Consider the following 22,452-nt stretch of genomic DNA (forward strand, 5'->3'; position numbering starts at 1 on the left):
TTTGAATCAGTATTTTTGTATCCTTTGGGTAAATACCTAGTAGTGCAATTGCTGTATCATAGGGTAGTTCTATTTTTAATTTTTTGAAGAAGCTCCATACTCCCTTCCAGTGTGTCTGCACCAGTTTGCATTCCCACCAACAGTGTAAGAGGGTTCCCCGTTCTCCACATCCTTGCCAACAAATAATATACTTTTTTTTTTATAAAAAATTTTTTTAGTGTTTATTTTTGAGAGAGAAAGACAGAGTATGAAATGGGGGAGGGGGCAGAGCGAGAGACACACACACACACACAGAATCCAAAGCAGGCTCCAGACCCCAAGCTGCTGGCACAGAACTACCAGCACAGGCCTGACGCAGGGCTCTAACCCACGGACTGTGAGATCATGACTTAAGCTGAAGTCAGACACTTCACCGATTGAGCCACCCGGGCGCCCCAATAATATACTTAAGGGAATTTTGTTCATGGTTATTTGGCCTAGTGTTGATGGAAGCATTAAACATTTGAATTATATATTGGCTTTATGATTAGAATAAAATTAACGACTAAGCTAAAGCATGGCTCAGTGCAAACACTGCCTACAGTCCATTTGCGCTTATATAGTCTGTCTTGGACCCATCTGAAATGTGATTGAATTAAGGCCTGTATCTTTACTTTAAACCCACCAATTGAGGTCAGAATTACAGTTGGGCATGAGAGGGGGCAAAGTATTAGTTTATTGTCTGGTTAAGATTAACATTATAATAGTTTTTTCTTAAAAAAAAAAAGGATCTTAATTGAACTATTCTAAAATCAGCTCTTCTGCAACCTATACTTATTTGTGTATGTTGAAGCTTAACATAAAAATGTCACCACATCTGAAATTTGCCTCTCTAATTGTTCATTATCTTAGGTTTCATTTTCATCCTTAGACTTAGTACTTCATTTGGAAGCTTTACTGTCCTTCATGGATTTTTTATCATCTGCTGTTCCATCCTCTGAACCTTCCTCTACTGAGAAGGAATCTGAGCTGAAACCACTTGTGGGGGAGTCCAGAAGTATCGTTGTCAAAGCTGGTATTAACTTTTGAGCATGGTCTGATTCTTTCTGTCTGAACTTTTAATAATCATGTGATAACTTATATTTTCAAGCTAAGACTAATATTTAGCAACTTAATGTGATAGCTGCTCTGACGGATTAGGATAGTTTCAAAAGAAAACGCAAATTTTATCCTTGCAGTAGTATAGAATAATTTAGTAAGGGATTTAAAATAAATGTTTAGTATTAATCATATATTTATATTTGATTTCACCATCTTTTACATAAAATAAAGTTGTATGTACTTTGTATTGATGTTTCTGTAGCCTTCAGTGCAAGTGAGAACAGAAGAAATTAAAATGTGATACAATCATGCAAAGTACAAAGTACAAAGGCCCATTTCAGTCAGTCACATAAACCTACCTGACGCTGAACAATTTTAAATGATTTGCAGGACACAAAAGGAGGAAGAATGTTATAGAAGAGACAGACTCACTTTGATTTCTAACAAAAACTGAGTTTAAATGACATACATATATGGACACATGTTGCTCAAGCATATGGCTTGTGCTATAAGTTAAATATGAAATATCCAGAGTGAACATGTGCCTGTTTTTAAGCCAAGTATCATTTTAATGATTTTTGCTTTCATATTACATGATGTGAGTATCTGATATCTGGTAATTTAATTTTCAGACCATTACCTGTTTGAGTAATATATCTGTATTACTGACATCTTTAAAGTGTTAAATTCTTAGTAATATTGGACCTAATATAAGGATCAGATTTTTTTTAATCAGGGATCAGAGCAATACTTTTGCTATAAACTAGAGTTAAAGTTTGTCTTTAATATACTTGTCATATTAATGTCCGTGGAAATACTTATTTATATAAATGCATACATATACACACGCAGTTGAATAAATGAAAAAGCAGTGTTTAATTTCAATAAACTACAAAAGTTATTAGCCCAAAAGAACAGTCTTCCAGTATGTTTTATAGTTGATTTTTATGGTTCAAATATAGTTTTTGTGGTTTGATTTACATCTTAAGGGACAAAAATTCCTGTTATCACTTTGGTGATTAAAGACTGATGTCTGTACTTTTACAGTATTATAGGAAAAGGTCTGTTTTCCTCAGGCAAGACACATCTCTAGAAAAACGTCTCCTAAATTTATCAGTGAAGACCTGGACCAAAGTAGATGAAGGGAACCCATTTGTTTATGATTCTTATACACATGCACACACATACATTATATATTTTATCTTTTAAACTTTAACCTTTTATGTTTATGTCTCATAGATTTTATTTCAGGATTTTTCATGGAGAAATAGGATACAATCTAGAGAAATTGGTTCTATAGTTAAGAACACGGATTGTGTTATAGTTAATATGTATTTTATTAACTATTCTTTCAGCATTTTTATGAAATGTTCTTTGATCTAATATATGATGTAAAAACAAGTTCAAAATAAAAATTTGGGAGCAATAGAATTCTAGAATTCTAATATAGAGGACTATCTTTTTTCTAAGAGGAAAAATTATGGGAAAATTTCCCTCTAGCAAATTGTACTTCTGAGGTGCTTTAAAGGTTGCCTTTATTCTTAAGTTGGGAGGGAACATGCTACTTTTTGTCTGATTGGCATTTGAAAATGGAGTCAAATCTATGTTAATTATATGTAATCTTAATGGAGGCCTTTTTGATTCTTCATAGTTCATAATGTACTTTTTATGAGTTTTACATTATTTTATCTGTTATATCATCTGTGCACTTGGCTAATCACAAGGTTTGTATTACTTTTCAGCATCCAGCAATTCTTCTCAAGATGATGTGTTTGATTTAAAGGTCATAGCTGAATTAAATGCATTTAATGTCTTTATCTGTGATCAGAAGTGTAACATTGCAGATATTAGAGTACGTGGTAAGTACATGATATTCCTTGGTGTAGGTATTTCTGTTTCTTCAGAAATAAAAACAGCACCATCACATCAGGAAGAGTAAGCTTGTGCATGGCAGATTTCTCATGAGTCATAGTTTTGTTTACTTATATTGAAGATTTTTGCAACCTTTTTAGAGATGTGCTTTGAAATGTTGGATGTGAATTTGTTATGCTTCATAGCTGACATGAAACATTTCTTGTGTATTTTTTAAATTTTAGAATAAATCGAAGGCTTAATTGCTTATGTTCTGTTTGTATTTTCAGAATAATATAATGTTAATTTAAACTGAGAAATTAATATCAGAACACCTCACTGAGAAAATGTTATTGTCTTTATTTCCCTTGTCCTTTGTGCATATATAGCATCAAAATAGAAGTATCTAAAAGAAATTTTGTAGGCTTTATCCATTATCAGCTTGATAAAAGGATAGATTGGTATTATACCATGGGTTCTTAGACCAGTCTGCCAACATTCAAATTTTGGCTCTAACACTTACTGGCTGACCTTGAGAAAATTAACCTTTCTGTATCTTAGTTCTCTCTTCTGTAAAATGGAGATAGTTATAATAGTTATTCATGGGATTGTTGTGATAGTTATAATAATTATTTGTAGGATTATATACATATATAGTTAGAAAAGTGGTACATAGTAAACACTAGAGAAAAGATTAAAAAATAAGTACTATTCAACAAATATTACCAAGTATCTATTTCATGGGTAGCATGGTAATAGTTTGAGCTTATTACTGGGTCTTACCTGCAGACTTTCTCTTTTACTGAGGAGCTGTTTAGGAAATCATCATGCCGTTAGAAATTATCAGAATAACAAAATTTTTTTGGAGAGAAATCTTAGATTATGTTTTAGATAGATTTTATGACAGTGAGTATTTATTCATCAAATTATATTCATATATACTTAGTTATCAGAGCATTAGTATTCATAATAAATGCTTGTGAGGTAGCTATTGAAGAAATACTGTGTGTCTTCCTAAATGACCACTTGTGATCTTGCAAATGCACAGGATATTTGTTTGGAGACCTGTGATTATTTCTCTTTGAAATTTTTATTTTTGTCTTTAAAATTTCCACAACTTTTATGTATGGGATACCTATAGCACTTAAAGATACTGTAATCTTTATTAGGCATCTCATACATAGAAATTGATACCTTTGATATGTCTAATAGTAATTTTAGTCGTTCTGTATCTTGGTAGTATATTTTTTAACTTAATTAAATGCCACTTGAACTGGTTCACTAGGATTGGGTGAAAAGTTTGTAAATGTTACATTTCCCATAGGAATGGATGCCTCTATTTCTGTGAAGCCAAAGCAGACCGATATGTTTGCCAGACTTAAGGATATAATAGTTACGAATGTTGATTTGCTGTCTATTCACAAAAAGGTAATTAAAAAACAGGTTTCAGGAAAAGGAGGCTGTGCAAGATGGCAGGGTGGGAAGATACTGAACTCACCTTGTCCCATGGCAATACCAATTCTACAGCTACAAATGGGATAATTTCCTCTGAAACAGTTTTGAAAACTAGATGCGCAGCACCTTCACAGCAGAAGATAAAATGGCCACATCGAGATGGGGGCGGTGGGGAGAGGCAGAGATGTGCTCTTGCTGCCATAGCTTGCAGGCACCCACAGCCTACACAGGGGACACCTCGTAGATGCCTGGCTCTGGTGGCCAGGTGGGATTGGGCTTCTGGGCCCCATAGGTCATGTCCTATTCAAGGCCACTCCTCCAGTGGGAGAGGTAGCTCTTTGACATAATACAAAGAAACACAGAGAATGAGGCAAGATGAGAAGGCAGAGGAAAATGTCCAAATGAAGGCAAAGACAAAACCTAAAAAAAAACCCTTAATGAATTGGACATAAGTAATTTTCCTGATAATAAGTTCAAAGTAATAGTCATAAAGATGCTCACCAAACTCAGGAGAAGAATGGATCATTAGAATGACAACTTCAACAAAGAGATATAAAATATACAAAAGTACCAAATGGAAGTCATACAGCCTAAGAATATAATAAGTTAGTTAAAATATACACCAGAGGGGCTCAGCAACAGTCTGGATGAAGCAGAACAGATCAATGAGCTAAAAGACAAAGCAATGGAATTTACCCACACAGAGCAGCATAACAAGAGAATTAAAAAAAAAAGATAACATAAGAGACCTATGAGAAACATGCAGTGGAATAATACCCATATTCTAGGAATCCCCAAAGGAGAAGAGACAGAGAAAGGGACAGAAAACTTATTTGAAGGAATAATGGCTGAAAACTTCCCTAGACTGGGAAAGGAAATATCACAGAAAGTTCCAAATAAGATGAACCCAAAGAGTACAACATCAAGACACCAATTTTAACTAAATTGTCAAGAATTAAAGAGAATCTTAAGAACTATAGGAGAAAAAGAACTTCTTAATGTACAAGGAAAACCACATGAGGCAGTCAGCAGATTTTCAGCAGAAACTTCGCCAAGCCAGAAGGGAGTGTCATGACATAGTCAAAGAACAGAAAGGAAAAAACTTTTAACCAGGAAGGCTCTACCAAGCAAGGTTATCATTCAGAATAGAAAGAGAGAGAAAGAATTTCTCAGACCAACAAAAGCTCAAGAAGCTAAAGAAGTTTGTAACCATTATCTGGGCTTATCACAATGTTAAACAGACTTTTTAAGCTGAAAAGAAATGGCACTAATTAATAACAAGAAAGCATATGAAAATAAAAATCTTACTGGAAGAGGTGAATCTATAGTAAAGAGTGGATTAACCACTTATTAAAGCTAGAATGAAAGTTAATAGACAAAGGTAGTAAAAATAACTATGGTTACAATAATTTGTTTATGGATTCAAAGGATAAAAGGGGGTAAAATGTGACATCAAAAATATAAAATGTGGGGAGACAGTGAAAATGTGGAGTTTGGGAGCGTATTCTAATTTTAGTTGTTGTCACCTAAAACAGACTGTTATCTGCATAGGATGTTTTATGTGAACCTCATGGTAACCACTAAGTAAAGCTTATAGTAAATACACAAAAGACACAAAAGAAAATAAGAAAGGAATGTAAATATAATACTAAAGAAAGTCCTCAAACCATGAAAAAAACTGTTACAGCTAATAAGTGAATTCAGTAAAGTTGCAAGATACAAAATTAACATACAAACATCTGTTGCATTTCTATATAGTAATAATGAACTATCAGAAAGAATTTAGGAAAACAATCCCATTTACAATTGCATCATAAAGAATAAAATATCTAGGAGAAAAAAAAAACACCTAGTCGTTAAATACATTTAACGAAGTAGGTGAAAGACCTGTACACTGTAAACTATAAAACACTGTTGAAAGAAATTAGAGAAGACACAGGTGAATGGAAACATATTTTACGCTCATGAATTGAAGTAATTTATATTGTTAAATTGTCCACAGTGCTCAAAGCATTCTATAGATTCAGTGCAATTCCTATCAAAATTCCACTGGCATCTTTCATGGACTAGAACAATTCTCAACTTGTATCAAAACACAAAAGAACAGCCAAACAAGAACAGCCAAAACAATCTTTTTTTTCTTTAAATTTTTTAAATGTTTGTTTATTTTTCAGAGAGAGAGAGAGCATGAATGGGGAAGGGGCAGAGAGAGGGAGACACAGAACTGAAAGGGGGCCTCCAGGCTCCGTGCTGTCAGCACAGAGCCTGATGGCAGAGCTCGAGTTCACACTGCCAGCTCATGACCTGAACTGAAGTTGGAGGCCCAACCAACTGAACCACTCAGGCACCCCCCAAAACAGTCTTGAGAAAGAACAAAAACCAGAGGTGTCATGCTCCCTGATTTCAAACTATTCTAAAAGACTATATTAATCAAAACAGTATGGTATTGGCCTCAAAACCGGCACATAGATAAATGGCACAGACTAGAAAGCCCAGAAATAAACCCATGTACATAAAGTGAATTTTCAACAAAGGAGGTAAGAATATACAATGGGGAAAGGACAGTGTCTTCAGTAAGTGATGTTGGACCACTATAGTGCAAAAAATGTAATTGTCAATAAAACTTGACAGTTGTATATAAAAGCACAAAAGTGGGGGTGCCTGGGTAGCTCAGTCAGTTAAGCCTTGACTCTTGGTATCAGCTTAGATCATGATCTCACAGTCATGAGATTGAGCCCTGTGTTGGTCTCTGTGCAGGGCATGGAGCCTTCTCTCTCTCTCTCTCTCTCTCTCTCTCTCTTTCTCCCTCCCCCTCAACCCACCCCCTCACAACGCCCACTTACACTTTCTCCCCCTCTCCCTTTACCCTTCCGCCCAAAACCCCCCTCACCCAAAAAAGCATGACCCTGGATCACTATTTTATACCATATAACAAATTTAACTCAAAATCGATGAAAGACTTGAATCTAAGACCTGCAGCCATAATACTCCTAGAAGGAAAGAGGTGGTAAGGTTCCTGACATTGGTCTTAGCTAAGATGTTTTCTTGGATCTGACCCCAAAGGCAAAAGTAACAAAAGCAAACATTTTTTTTTTAAATTTTTTTTTTCAACGTTTTTATTTATTTTTGGGACAGAGAGAGACAGAGCATGAACGGGGGAGGGGCAGAGAGAGAGGGAGACACAGAATCAGAAACAGGCTCCAGGCTCCGAGCCATCAGCCCAGAGCCTGACGCGGGGCTCGAACTCACAGACCGCGAGATCGTGACCTGGCTGAAGTCGGACGCTTAACCGACTGCGCCACCCAGGCGCCCCAAGCAAACATTTTTAAATGTGACTACATGGCACTAAAAAGCTGTATGGCAAAAGAAACCATCACCATACCAAAAAGTAGCTTACTGAATGGGAGAAAAGTTTGCAAATCATATATCTGACACGTGGTTAATATCAAAAATACATGAAGAACTCCTACAACTCAATAACACACACACAAAACAATCAATCTGGTTAAAAATTGGGCAGAGGGTCTGAATAGGCATTTTTGCAAAGAAGACATACCAGTTGCCAACAGGCAAATGAAAAGGTGCTCAGTATCACTAATCACCAGAGAAATGCAAATCAAAAACACAATGAAATATCACTTTACACCTGTAAAATGTGTCACTTACACCTGTCAGAATGGCATTTATTAAATAGACAAAAAATAATAAGTTTTGGTGAAGATGTGGAGAAAAGGGAACTCTCATGCCCTGTGGTTGGGAATGTAAATTGGTACAGCCACTATGGAAATTAGTATGGAGGTGGCTCAAAAATAGACAAAAAATAATAAGTTTTGGTGAAGATGTGGAGAAAAGGGAACTCTCATGCCCTGTGGTTGGGAATGTAAATTGGTACAGCCACTATGGAAATTAGTATGGAGGTGGCTCAAAAATTAACAAAAGAACTTTCCTTCATATGATACAGCATTTTCACTTCTGAATATCTATCTGAAGAAAACAAAAACACTAAAGGGGGGAAAGATGCTGATACATGTAATATGGGTGAATCTCAACATCATGATTAATGAAAGAAGGCAGATATAGAAGAGAACATATAGTATGATTCCACTTACATGAAGCTCTAGAAAAGACTGAGAAAGAAGATCAGTGGTTGCTTGGATCTGGGTTTTGGGGAGGGATCAGGTTTTGGCTAAAGGGGAGGAGCTCAAAAGAACTTGGAGTGATGAGGTGTTCTGTATCTTGTTTTGGTGTTACATACGTGAGTAGTATAAATTTGTCAAAATTTTTCAGAGTATACACTTCAGATGAGTGCATTTTATATATGCAAATTATACCAAAAAAAGTTAACTTAATAAGTTATTTCACAAAAAACTAGAATGTACAGATTAATAGAAACCAAAAAGTAAATATCAAAAATTATTTTAATGAAAGATAATCTCTGCATTGAGATTTATTTAGTTTTGATTTTTATGTATGGTATGCCTTTACTCATTTGTTCATTAATTGTCATGTGTTAGGCACTTTAAGGATTGAGCATGAATATGGTTATTGTATGCTTTCACTTTGTGTATAGTAGATTAGATGATTTGTAAGTCATGTCTGACCAATTAAATGATTGACTATTTCCACTGGTTAAAACAACTTTTGTAGAAATAGGAAAAAGTTTTATTAAGTAAGATATTTTTAGCTAATAATTTATTGAAGGTTAAATTTAAATGGTGCTTCTTTACATATCAAGGATTTTTTAATAAGGAAGCTATTTATAATATAGCTCTTTTGAAATAATATAGCTCTTTTGATGTAATAACCAGTTAATTTAATACTTTTAGGCTGTCTCTATTTTGGGAGATGAAGTCTTTAGGTTCCAAATGACTCTTTATCCAGGTGCCACAGAAGGAAAGGCCTATGCTGATATGTCGAAAGTAGATGGGAAACTTAGTCTCAAAGTGGGTTGTATTCAAATTGTTTATGTTCATAAATTCTTCATGTCTCTTTTGGTAAGTTTATTTAAAATATATTTATTTCTCATTGAGATCTAAATATCTTTGCCTATACATCTGTAACTAGGTAGTCAAAATCTTTACTAACAGGGCTATGTGGTAAATACTGAAATGCTGAACAGAATATCATAGTGAAGGAAATCCTTTACGTGATGGATACCCAAATGAATTTTTGTTATTGTTCTCATTCTTTCACATTTCCATAGTTCTATAATTTAAAAGTACTTTTTGTTGTTTTACTTTAGGTATTTTCAGTGTTGTTTTATGAAATACCCTTAAAGGTATTTAGCTACAAGAATTTTTTTAGGAGCTCCTCAGGCTTATGAAGGACTAGTATTGGAATTTACAACTTTTGAATATAATTGTAATCAAAAAGTCTATAAAATTATTTTCTTTTAGTTATTATTTCCATGTAAATGTCATGGGCTGATGAGTTTAAATCTGCCTATGCCTCTTAGCAAGACTATTATTTAGGGCTTTTAGTCATGGATTCCTACCTACACCATTATGTTTTATTCTTCTGGAAGGTAATTTTATTTGGAGAAGGGGCAATTTAATTCACTTTATATTATTAGCTTCAAGAATATTGCTTCTAAAAGTCATCTTTTCTTCATTGGGAAAAATATGTTTTTAGTTGAAATTGAGATGAAATGCATCTTACTTTAAATGAAGTGATTTGGACTCTTGCTAATGATTGCAAGTTTATAGACCCTTAAGTATCTTTGCTTATGCCTGAGTACACTCAGAAAAAAAACTTCAGAAATAAGCTGGCATTTCTTAGTTTCTAACAATAAACTTTTTTCCCTGTGCCCTAGAGGTACAAAATTGAACCTCTGTGGGAGAAGTAAATTGCTGTCCTTTTACTTACATTTGAATTTATTTTATTTATTTTTTTTTAAGTTTACTTATTTATTTTGAGTGAGGGGCAGGGGCAGAGAGAGAGGGAGACAGAATCCCAAGCAGACTCCGTGCTGTCAGCACAGAGCTCTATGCAGGGCTCTGTCTCACTGACTGTGAGATCATGACCTGAGCAGAAATCAAGCATCAGATGCTTAACCTACTGAGTCACCCTGGTACCCCTATTTACATTTGAATTTAAAGTGACAAACACTCATGAGTAAAGGGAGACTTAAAAAAGAATTGCCAACAAAAATTTCTCATAAAAAAACAGATAATTCTGAAATACATAAAATGAAAGTTAAAAGACTCTTGTTTCTATAGGTAATAGTTGTTAATATTTTAGAGTGTGTCTTTCTGGACAGTCTCCATATATACAATCAGAAATAGCCTCTCTTTTGTTTTACTATTTTATTTAGTTTTTCTTTTTTAAAGAAGATGCTTTTTAAAGTTAATCCTGTTTTTTTTTAAAGGAAATCTAAATATCTGTCTCTTCCAATAGAACTTCCTCAACAATTTCCAAACTGCCAAAGAAGCTTTGAGCTCAGCCACAGTCCAGGCTGCAGAAAGGGCTGCTTCCAGCATGAAAGACTTGGCTCAAAAGAGTTTCCGCCTTTTGATGGATATCAACTTGAAAGCACCAGTTATTATTATTCCTCAGTCTTCAGTATCACCTAATGCTGTTATAGCAGATCTGGGTTTGATCAGAGTTGAAAACAAATTTAGCTTAGTTCCTATGGAACGTGATTCTCTTCCTCCAGTCATTGACAAGATGAGCATTCAACTAACTCAATTGAAGTTGTCCAGGTATACATATATAATCCAATTGTGTGCTACTTCTAGAAATATAATTCTCATAAAATCTTTTCAAGGGGTAAAATACTCTCTTTGTGGTTGTCATTCCTTATTTTTTATAATTATAAAAACATGACCATTGGGTTTTGGTCAGTGGTAATACTTGTGCACCTCATGGAATCTTCATTTTGTGTTACTACACTTATTATGTGGCTTTTTCCATTTTATAAAAATTTACTATTATAAAATTATAGTTTACTCAATAATTTCAATTTATTTTACTTATTTTTCACTTTGCACATAGCTATTTTCTGTAGACAGAAGCAGACTTCTTAAAATGTACTAAAAGTTAAGATTTTTTTTTCCTCATTTCCAAACCTTGTCACGTTTGGGAATTCTCAGTGTGGTATCTAAAGGATTATTGAATCCAAATGGGAAAGTCTTGGGTCTGTTGAATGACAAGAGTCATTCATTTGGTTGTGCAAATGGTTGTTGGCAGTCATGCTTGAAATGACTATTACCATATGTTTGTTCAATGTGTGGGTTTGGTGAGTTTTTCCCTTTGAGTTTGGAGAAGTACCAATAACACAAAACTAAGGATTACATAGAGTTTCTTTGCCTTTTTTAGGAAGATGTTAAACATTTGTTTGTATAACATTGTACTAGTTGCTAATATTGAATAGTCTTTGTGAAAGATAATAAATAGTTTAATAGTCATACTCTTTGTCTTTGGAATCAGCCTTGCCTAGATTTTATTTTAGAAAGCTCTTGATTTCTTCTGATTTGGATTGATTTGTGAAAAGAAGCATGTTCTAGAAGAATTCTGATAGCAGCCTTCAGTATCCAGGAAAACTGGAAACTATTATACAATATGATAGTCTTCATTTTAAAATGTAAATTTAAAAAATACAAAACAAATTCTTGTTTATCTTTCAGAACTATTTTGCAGTCTGGCTTGCCACAACATGACATTGAAATTTTAAAACCAGTCAACATGCTTTTGTCCATACAACGAAATTTAGCAGCAGCATGGTATATGCAGATTCCAGGGATGGAGATAAAAGGAAAGCTAAAACCTATGTTGGTAAGTGTATGTATACATTATGTGAAAATTGTGAGTAGGCTTTTAGCATTGATCACAGTCCAGTTCTAGTGTACATCAGAAGTGGTAATGCCTTGGGATGCCTGAGTGGCTCAGTCGGTTAAGCCTCCGATTTCAGCTCAGGTCATGACCTCATGGTTCATGGGTTTGAGCCCCCCATGTCAGGCTCTGTGCTGACAGCTCAGAACCTGGAGGCTGCTTCAGATTCTATGTCTCTCTCTGCCCCTCCCCTGCTTGCTCACTCGCTCGTTCTCTCTTTCTGTCTCTCTTCTCTCTCTCAAAATAAATAAATAAACATTAAAAAAAAAGTGGTGATGCCTTAAATGAGTACTTTGTTAACTGAAAATGAAGTCATCCTAATTCTCTGACTTTTCTTTATTTCACTTTAGTCACATATCTGGTAAAGCCAGCAAGAAGTCCGAGATAAAACCTACTAGAGTTTACTGAACATATTATTAGTCATTTTGGAAAGGTCTGTTACAGTTTTAAGGCACTTGAATTGTAAGCCAGTATAAAGTAAGATTTAAATACCACATTCAAATTACCATAGGAGTATTCTTAATGTTTAAAAGCACTCTTTTAATTCGAAAATAGAACTTACGTGGCACATGGGTGACTCGGTCAGTTAAGCATCCAACTTCGGCTCAGTGCATCATCTCATGGTTCTTGAGTTTGAGCCCCATGTTGGGCTCTGTGCTGACACCTCAGAGCCTGGATCCTGCTTCAGAGTCTGCATTTCGCTCTGTCTCTCTCTGCCTCTCCCCCACTCACACTTGCTCGCTCTCTCTCTCTCACAAATAAATAAATAAACAAAAATTTAAAAAAAAAAGTGAACTTCTTAAAAAAGTTTATTTATTTATTTATTTAGAGAGACAGTGTGTGTGTGAGAGAGGGACAGAGAGAGAGGAAGGGAGAGAGAATCCTAAGCAGGCTCTGCATTGAAGCATGGGGCTCAAACCCATGAACTATGAGATGCTGACCCGAGCCAAAACCAAGAGTTAGACGCTTAACCAGTAAGCCACCCAGGCACCCTGAAAAGTGGACATTTTAAATAGATGAATGTGTACATTTGGTAAGCCTATAAATACAGCATTGTTTATAATCGTGTGATTATCAGTTTCCATGTTGACTCACTGGGAGAGATGGTATTGGTCAAAGGTGGTAATGGAAGTGTAGGAGTCCTGTGGTTCTCCTGTGCATGTTTGTGAGACCACTGAAGACAAGCAGTAGGGGATAGGGGAGGACCGAGAGTGACTAAACCGAGTATGTGAAAAACAAATAAAAATTTAGTAGTTTAGAAGTTTTTGATACCTGTGATTACTTCAGAGTTAGTTCTAAGATAAAACAGAAAGGTCAAAGAGTTCTACTCAGGAAGAAGTTAAAACTGAAGTTTGGGGGCGCCTGGGTGGCGCAGTCGGTTAAGCGTCCGACTTCAGCCAGGTCACGATCTCGCGGTCCGTGAGTTCGAGCCCCGCGTCAGGCTCTGGGCTGATGGCTCAGAGCCTGGAGCCTGTTTCCGATTCTGTGTCTCCCTCTCTCTCTGCCCCTCCCCCGTTCATGCTGTCTCTCTCTGTCCCAAAAATAAATAAAAGACGTTGAAAAAAAAAAAATTAAAAAAAAAACAAAACTGAAGTTTGTTGTAGGGAGGAAGGGTCCTTTGTGTAGTTATGAGTGGATATAATATAAGGGAAGAGTGTCTAGGGTATTTATTCATAAAGGTTTCTCTATTTCAGAGTATGCAACTCTCAGCTTCTCCCTTGCTGTTAAGAGATTAGATCTCAGGGCTAATATCTGACCTTTTCCCCTTGCTTTCAAGGATTGTGTGGTTCTAGGTTTGCTGAAAGCAAAAGTAAAACCTGTATTTCTGTCAGTAGGAGAATATGGACTAAGGGATAGTATATTCATATTATGGGCAGTATAAAGCAGATAAGGTGAGTGAGCTAGAACTATATGAAACAAAATGGGTATACCTTAAACATAAAAGTGGAAAAAATATTATATTTTTATAATATTATATTATATTATTTCAAATTTTATAACTAACAATAGACATTGCTGTGTGTGTGTTTGTGTTGTGTGTGTGTGTGTATTGTTTGTAGGGAATTCAACAGTGGTAAATATAAGAAAACATTCATGGGAAGAATAATTCTCTAATTCAGGATAGTGTCTCGCTGAAAAGGAGTGTAGCTGGGATGAAGTCTCATAGAAGTAAACATAGGTCTTCAACCATATCTATAATGGAGAAACAAGATCTAAAGGAAATGTGGGAAACTGTAAGATTTGACAAAGCTAGATGATAGGTACATTGGGGAGGATTATTGTATTCTCTCTGCTTTTCCTTTATGCTGGAAGTATTTCAAAAGAAAGACAAAAAGTAACAGATCAGCATTTTAACATCAGTGTGTGATCATCACTTTAACTAAAAGGACCCCTGTTAAATCAAGATGCAGCCTTAGTGGGTACAGTTTCTACTACCTGATGTGTCAGCAATCCAGGCATCTCAGAACACCCCCTCATTGGTGTGAGTCTGTGTACTTTTTCTGGGTGTAGCTAAGAAAGGGTATCAGGTAGGTGACATCAGTGAGTTGAGTAAATCAGTTTGACAGTTCTTAAACAACTGTGGGGCCATGTCTCAAATTGTCATTCACGCTTACGGAAGGGTTTCAGCCACAGCAAACCAGAGGGGATGGTGAAGTTCACTGCTTTCCAGGTAGTTGTAATATCTTGGTTGGTATCACACGTGGGAATGAATACACAGGGAAGTTCTGGGGAGTTAAAGTGACATCTATTCTCTTGGAGCAAACAAGAAATCTTTGGTTACTATCTCATGCTAAAGTATCTCCCCATTTTCATTTAGGCTGGGGTGAGGCACTTTTTCTGTCAATAAGGGCCTGTATTTGGGGAACAAAGTATTCTGTGGTATTCAGAGGAGAAGGTGCTGTGAATGCATGCATGCCTGTGTGAAGTTGTGTTTAAGTATTTGGAACAGTCTTTTGGACCGCTATATGTGTAGGGAAAATGTACAAAAGATAGAAAGATTAAAAGGTTTAACGATTCTTGGCAGCCAGTAGCAACTTTGTTCTAGCTACTTCATGTTCTGCAGGCAGCTAGGAGGAAGATGGTATTATTTCTTTTTTAAAGATTAAGATACCTGAGTTAAGGAGGCTAAGAAACTTGGCAAATAGCACAGCCAGAAAGTGGTAGCGTTGATACAGTGCTGCCTGACTCAAAAACTCTCTCCCTCCCTCTTTGCTTCTTCATTTCTTTTTCTTTTTTTCTCTCTCTCTTTCTTTTTCTTTAAAAATTTTTAATGTTTATTTGCTTTTGAGAGAGAGACAGAGTGTGAGTGGTAGAGGGGCAGAGAAAGAAGGAGACACAGAATCCGGAGCAGGCTCCAGGCTCTGAGCTGTCAGCACAGAAGCGGATGCAAGGCTCGAACTCATCAACTGTGATATCATGACCTGAGCCAAGGTCAGCTGCTTAACTGGCTTAGCCACCCAGGCACCCCATCACTTACTTACTTTGTTTGTTTGTTTGTTTGTTCCTTCTTTCTTTCTTTCCTTCCTTCCTTCCTTCCTTCCCTCCTTCCTTCCTTTGTCACACATTCCCTTTTGTAAAGGTGGGAGATCAACAAGATGCTCCTTTTCTGCTCTGTGTTTTTGTTTTAAAAAATTCCTCAGAAAATTAAAAATAGACCTACCCTATGACCCAGCAATAGCACTGCTAGGAATTTACCCAAGGGATACAGGAGTGCTGATGCATAGGGGCACTTGTACCCCAATGTTCATAGCAGCACTCTCAACAATAGCCAAATTATGGAAAGAGCCTAAATGTCCATCAACTGATGAATGGATAAAGAAATTGTGGTTTATATACACAATGGAATACTACGTGGCAATGAGAAAAAATGAAATACGGCCTTTTGTAGCAACGTGGATGGAACTGGAGAGTGTGATGCTAAGTGAAATAAGCCACACAGAGAAAGACAGATACCATATGGTTTCACTCTTATGTGGATCCTGAGAAACTTAACAGGAACCCATGGGGGAGGGGAAGAAAAAAAAAAAAAAAGGTTAGAGTGGGAGAGAGCCAAAGCATAAGAGACTGTTAAAAACTGAGAACAAACGGAGGGTTGATGGGGGGTGGGAGGGAGGAGAGGGTGGGTGATGGGTATTGAGGAGGGCATCTTTTGGGATGAGCACTGGGTGTTGTATGGAAACCAATTTGACAATAAATTTCACATATTAAAAAAATAAATAAATAAAAAAAAATAAGATTAACTTAAAAAAAATAAAATAAAAAATAAAAAATTCTTTGTGATGCACTACTTACTGTTCTAAGTGGCATTATTCTTGATAAGTTGCACAAATATCTTAGGTATGTCCAGATGCATATTTACAGGGAATAAGAGCTCCATTGCAGGAGAGTATCTTTTTACTTCTTGGTAGAGACTAGAAACTGAACAACACTCTTCCTGTATTAAGTTTGGATGGGAGTGAAGTGGAGGAGGGAGCTGATACTGGGTGAGAAGAGAGAGAGTCAGAGTGGCGATGGGGAGAGGAGAGGAGAGAGAAGCACAGGTCCAGGAACAGTAGAAGAAAGATAGGAACAGACCTGGAAGAAGAATGACATAGGCAGGTGCTTGGGTGTGGGATCAGACAGAAGGGTGCTTTACACAACAATAGTGTCTCCTACTATACAATGAAATACTTGTTTCCTGTATTTACTGTCCCAACTCTTTTTTTTTTTTTTTTTTTTTTTTTTGCTTAGGTGAACATTGAATTTGAGGAACTGTAAACTGAGACATGGATATGATATTCTGCTTTTTTATTACTTATATATTAACAATTTGTTGTTGTTTTCTAGGTTGCTCTCAGTGAAGATGACTTAACAGTTTTAATGAAAATTTTGCTGGAAAATCTTGGAGAAGCTTCTTCACAGCCAAGCCCTACACAGTCTACCCAGGAGGCTATAAGAGTAAGAAAAGATGTTCTGGGTGGGCCTGACCACCTCAAAGGTATAAATTAATGAAGATTTTTGCTTTGATTATGGAGGAAAATTAGTGTTAATGCTGTATTTATGTATAGTGGTATTTTTAGTTGTCTAGCACAATGTGTTATGAACTGTTTCAATACTGTATTATTTACTGTGGAAAATTGGCTGGTACGGGGCCTGGGGCTGCCTTGGAGCTCCCAAGGGAAGGAGGTATGCTCACTGCCTTCCATAAAGGGAGGGGCCACCTACTGTTTGCAGGATACATGTTTGCCCTTTACTTCTAACAGCTGAATTTGCTGAGTTTAGGAGCCACGGAGGTGGTGTACCTTGAGAAATAGCAAATTAGGCATGTAGCATGGCAAGGTCCAAAATTATCAAGAGAAAAAAGGGCCTCAGTATCCTACTCAAATGACTGGCCCAAGAGAAAGGAAGGTCTTCTGGTACAAAAACAGCTTTACTAATCTGGCTTTATTAGAGAATGATATAGTCACATACATAAGGGAATTTTCTGGATTATTACAATGGAGTCATTTAAAAGCACTGAGCCTTTTAAATTCATCCATTTTTAAAGGATAATTTTTATAAAAGAAAAGTGTCATTCTTGTTCAAGATAGTTATATAAAACATAATTTTACTTTTTTCATCATTTAAAGTCATTTACGTGAGCGTATGTTTTATTAGACTGTAACTAGGTTAATATTTCCATGGCTTCCCCTTCTGTTGAATGGCCCCAGACTGTTGTGCTTTTATAATGAATGCTCAGATCATCAGCTATTACTTAAGAAAGCAGTACATAAAAGTGCCAGTTAATAATATCATTAACATTGCTTCTCCTGTATTTAGGCCCAGTGTGTTTTGAAATTGCAAAATAAATGAGTAGAGTTGTGTGCAGAAAAGGTTTTTGTTTCAGGTGGATAGTTAGTGTTACATGGGGTTGGTGAGGTGAGCATCTTCTCCCCAGACTGGGAGTATACTCCAGTACAGTCCAGACAAACACTAGATAAGCAGGCTATTGCTGTGGTTAGACCGGAACTATGTGCACATGATTAAAAACAGCAGGCAGGCTGTATGTGATTAAATCAGGAGCTCATTACGTTCAGCTGTGGTCAGTTTGTGTCTTTGGCTCTGGCTATACGGTTAACATGGTCCTTGGGAAAAGTTGTGAATTCAGAAAGCTGCAAAGATGGTGGAGATTGGAATATGAATTACTTTCAGGAAAAGTGAAGGGAAAAAACCCTAGCATTTTCCAACATGGCGAAGCCTTTATGTGGTTAAAGTTATGCAGTGTTTGCTCTTCCAGTATCTTGTAAGAGCATTTCCCTATAAATGATCAAAGGATAGAATCCATCTCCAAAAGAGTTGATAAAATCAGTGTCTAAGAGTGATTGAAAACAGTATCTGTTTTTATTGTCTAAAACGTTTTTGCCTAAAGATGAGGGAAAGGACTAAATTACTTCTTGAAATCTCTTTTCCCCCAGAATTCCAAAGGCTCCCTGGCCCATATTTTATTTGAGCACTGTTTGTCTCTGCTCTTGAATTATATTCTATTCTTTAAATGTAATGAGCTGGGTGGTATAGGTAATTAAAGATAGCGAGAATTACATTATGCTAGTAGAGGATCTGTTATTGACCAGTCTGTTCTAGGACAAAATATTTTATTTTTCTCTGCCTCTAATTTCAAAATCTCTTAACACTGGCTTATAACCATTTAGGTTAAATGCTTTGATAATTGTAAATTATTCTATGATGAACAGTCCTGCTCTGGGGGGCTTTAAAAAAAAGTTGTCTGGATACTCTCCAAGACCCCTTCTTCTTTGTTGCTTCTTTTAAAATGTAGATGGTCTCCCTCTGTCATTTTTCCCTATACTAAATATATATAGAATAAATCATTGCCATTTTAATTAATTCTCATAATATGATTTAAAGAATCCTAGAAAGTATGATACATATTTAGAATAATAGGTTATCATCTTTGCTTTTTAAATAAGTGTAAAATAATGTACCTACTTAAAGCTTTTTAATTTTCATTCTTATGTTTGAACCATCAGAACAAGATATGACAGGCTTAAAGCTTTCTGTGGACCAAAATGTCACTCTCCAATTTGACTTTCACTTTGAATCTCTTTCCATTGTCCTTTATAACAATGATATAAACCAGGTATGTAGTAAATTTATTTAGAAATACATCTTCAGTTATTGATATTTAATTTTAAAACATTGGCATTTTTTCATTTGAATTAAAAAATTAATTAAAAAATTAATATGCCTATTAAACTCTTACTTGGCCTACAGAATATACATTGGTCTTACTCTGTCTTCACTTTGTTAGTATTTCTAATCTTACTCAGCTAAGGAAAAATTTTTACTTCTTTTGGTAACATTAGCCCTGAACTACTTAGGTCCATCTCTAGTAGAAGAATTTTATATGTGAGTAATTAATTATGTGTGTAATTTTGTTACATAGCTATACATGTGTACAAATATAGCTGTATAAGAATAATTTAGTAGTGGCTTTGGAACCTTGGAGGATTCTTTTAAAATTCATGATTATCCAGGATATAAAAGCATTAATTATGTTTCTATTAAATAAATTTTATATGTAATAGATTTGTATTAAGGATACCGATTAGTGGGTACAAGAACCAAGTATAGTGCCATGATTTGAAGTAATTAATGTACCAGTGCTATTTTAGAAAGCTATTTGTTGTTATGTAGATAGTATCTTCAATAAATAATTTTATTGTATCAATTACATAATATCATAATACTCATAATAAATACATCATATTATAATACCCACAATTTGCATTGATTATGTCTGTTGTTATTGTCCATTCATGTTATCTTATGTTTCAAATTGTTATCTAAGTTATTCATATTGCTCTTGAGCCTTGGGCTAGTGTCTGTCATTTATGCAGTAAACTACTTTCATTTCTAATGTTTAATGTTAATGAAAAAATAAAAAACATGACCTATGGGAAATGAATAGTTAAATGTATTCTTCATTGCACTTAAGGTACCATCATTCTACTGGTGCCCCAGCCTTAGAATGTTGATATTTTCTTTTACTTCCTTCTTTATTGACCTTTATTCATTCGATACTGAGTATTGCCATTTTTTTCTTTGTTCTTTCCTGATACTTCTCACTGCTACTTTATTTGAAACTTCTTAGCTTACCCTTACTGTAATGGCTTCCTTGTTCGTTGCTCTTTTTCCTCTCATCCATACCAGACATTGGCACAAGTTCACTTTCCTAAATGAATTTCATGTAGCCGTTTATAACTTTTTACTCTACTAAAAAACATTCAGTATTAGGCTGTCTGAATTGTACCTTATTAAAAAAAGTTCAGTGAGGGGCGCCTGGGTGGCGCAGTCGGTTAGGCGTCCGACTTCAGCCAGGTCACGATCTCGCGGTCCGTGAGTTCGAGCCCCGCGTCGGGCTCTGGGCTGATGGCTCGGAGCCTGGAGCCTGTTTCCGATTCTGTGTCTCCCTCTCTCTCTGCCCCTCCCCCGTTCATGCTCTGTCTCTCTCTGTCCCAAAAATAAATAAACGTTAAAAAAAAAAAAAAAAGTTCAGTGACTCCAAATTGTTTACATTAGTAGCTGTACTAGTATATTGTGATCAGTAGGTGTGTCACAGGTCATTTCTGTTCATAGTTACAGACCAGAAGCTTGTGAATTATTTACATTTTTATAACTTACATTTCAAATTTGCCATTAATAATGTCAGTGTCTGACCCATGTGCATACAATGTACCGTCTTGAGTGATGGATATAGTTATAACCAATGTACCAGGAATTGCACATCACCAATACCTCTTATATCAATGCCATTGTCTATAGTGAGCAATTAGGACTTCACTTTCCTAAAGAGATTTTTGTTAGTTGTTTTGTTTTTTTCCTTCTTTTTGGGGGGTGGTTGTATATTTAACCTTTAGAATTTGCAGAATGTGTTACATACCTTTAGATATAGAATTTGCAGGATGTGGGGATACCTTTAGAATTTGCAGAATGTGTTACAATTAAAGATTGAGATCCTTTTACCTGTTAATGAAAGTTTAAATCTTTAGTTTGGGAAGTGGGACCTCAGTAGGCCCCTGTATTTCTTCCCACCCCTCATTCCCTACCATTCTTTAATTGAAATATTCAAACTTAAGCAGCTAGTACCTTGTACCCTTATAGCATCTCTGAATTGTTTACTCGTGTTTTTTCCGTATCTGGAATGTCTTCTCCCTCCTCTTACCCCATCTGATCCCGCTTAGTCTCTGAGGCTCAATTCAGTTATCATCTTCTTTCTGAATTTTTCTCAGCCCACCAGTGATCTCTTTGACCTTCTGAGTTTTGCTATTTGTACTCTTTACCTAATCACTTAATATTCTTTGTGGAATATGGGGGGATTAAATATGAATAAATAAGTGTCTACATGTCAGTCTTTGATCATTTACAGTCTACAGCATCTCCTTGTCACGTTTGTTATAGTGTGTTTCTATTTTCTATATTTATTAGGGTATAAGCTCGCTGAGATCACCTACTATATTTTATCCTTTCTCATAAACCCCATAGTTCCTTTCACGGTGTTTTTTGTTTTTTGTTTTTGTTTTTGTTTTTAACAGAAGACTTAATTAAATATTTATTAGACTGATTGACAAAAACATTTCCTGAATATCTTTATTTGCATTAAACTGTGAGATAAATTTTTATATATTAACCATTGTTGAATATCAACACATGTATTTTTTATATGTACATATACACTTACAAACACATGTATTCTGTTTTATTCTTGTGTTTTAACACCCATGCTTCTAAATTTTGTTGTATCAGTTTGCCTTTTGTCTCTGAGTTAAGAAATGTGTTTAAAAGTCATTACATAATATTTAGAGATACTGATTCTTTTGCTTGAAAATACACCACAGGAATCCAAACTTTCATTTCACAATGACAGTTTCCGGCTTGGTGAACTCAGACTACATCTTATGGCCTCTGTAGGGAAGATGTTTAAGGATGGCTCAATGAATGTTAGCCTTAAACTTAAGACATGCACACTTGACGATCTCAGAGAAGGCATTGAGAGAGCAACATCAAGGTTTGTCATCTCTGAACTTGCTGTACGTTATTTAAGGCTGACATTATACCTGACATTTGGTTGCTAGGCTTGGGATTATCAAAAGAGATCTTTGGTCATACTTCAATTTGAAGTGCATCAATAAATAGTGTTAATATCAGATTCAGTTCCTATGAAATTTGAATTAAAGGGAAATTTAATAATAAAATGGAGTA

General features: G+C 35.5%; 1 protein-coding gene across 4 annotated transcripts in view; it reads left to right on the top strand.

Moving 5' to 3' along the window:
• The window catches only part of VPS13C (vacuolar protein sorting 13 homolog C), a 209,766-nt gene that overhangs the window by 112,032 nt on the left and 75,282 nt on the right, over positions 1-22,452 (top strand). For all 4 annotated transcript variants that reach the window (XM_043555278.1, XM_043555280.1, XM_043555279.1 and 1 more), the window contains 9 exons: positions 892-1,054; positions 2,823-2,939; positions 4,256-4,359; positions 9,213-9,380; positions 10,783-11,087; positions 12,012-12,159; positions 17,044-17,194; positions 19,221-19,330; positions 22,089-22,258. In XM_043555278.1, coding sequence (XP_043411213.1) covers positions 892-1,054; positions 2,823-2,939; positions 4,256-4,359; positions 9,213-9,380; positions 10,783-11,087; positions 12,012-12,159; positions 17,044-17,194; positions 19,221-19,330; positions 22,089-22,258 — 1,436 coding nt within the window. The remainder of the gene's footprint in view (positions 1-891; positions 1,055-2,822; positions 2,940-4,255; positions 4,360-9,212; positions 9,381-10,782; positions 11,088-12,011; positions 12,160-17,043; positions 17,195-19,220; positions 19,331-22,088; positions 22,259-22,452) is intronic.

The sequence above is a fragment of the Prionailurus bengalensis genome, chromosome B3 (genome assembly GCF_016509475.1).
Source record: "Prionailurus bengalensis isolate Pbe53 chromosome B3, Fcat_Pben_1.1_paternal_pri, whole genome shotgun sequence".
Lineage (NCBI taxonomy): Eukaryota > Metazoa > Chordata > Mammalia > Carnivora > Felidae > Prionailurus > Prionailurus bengalensis.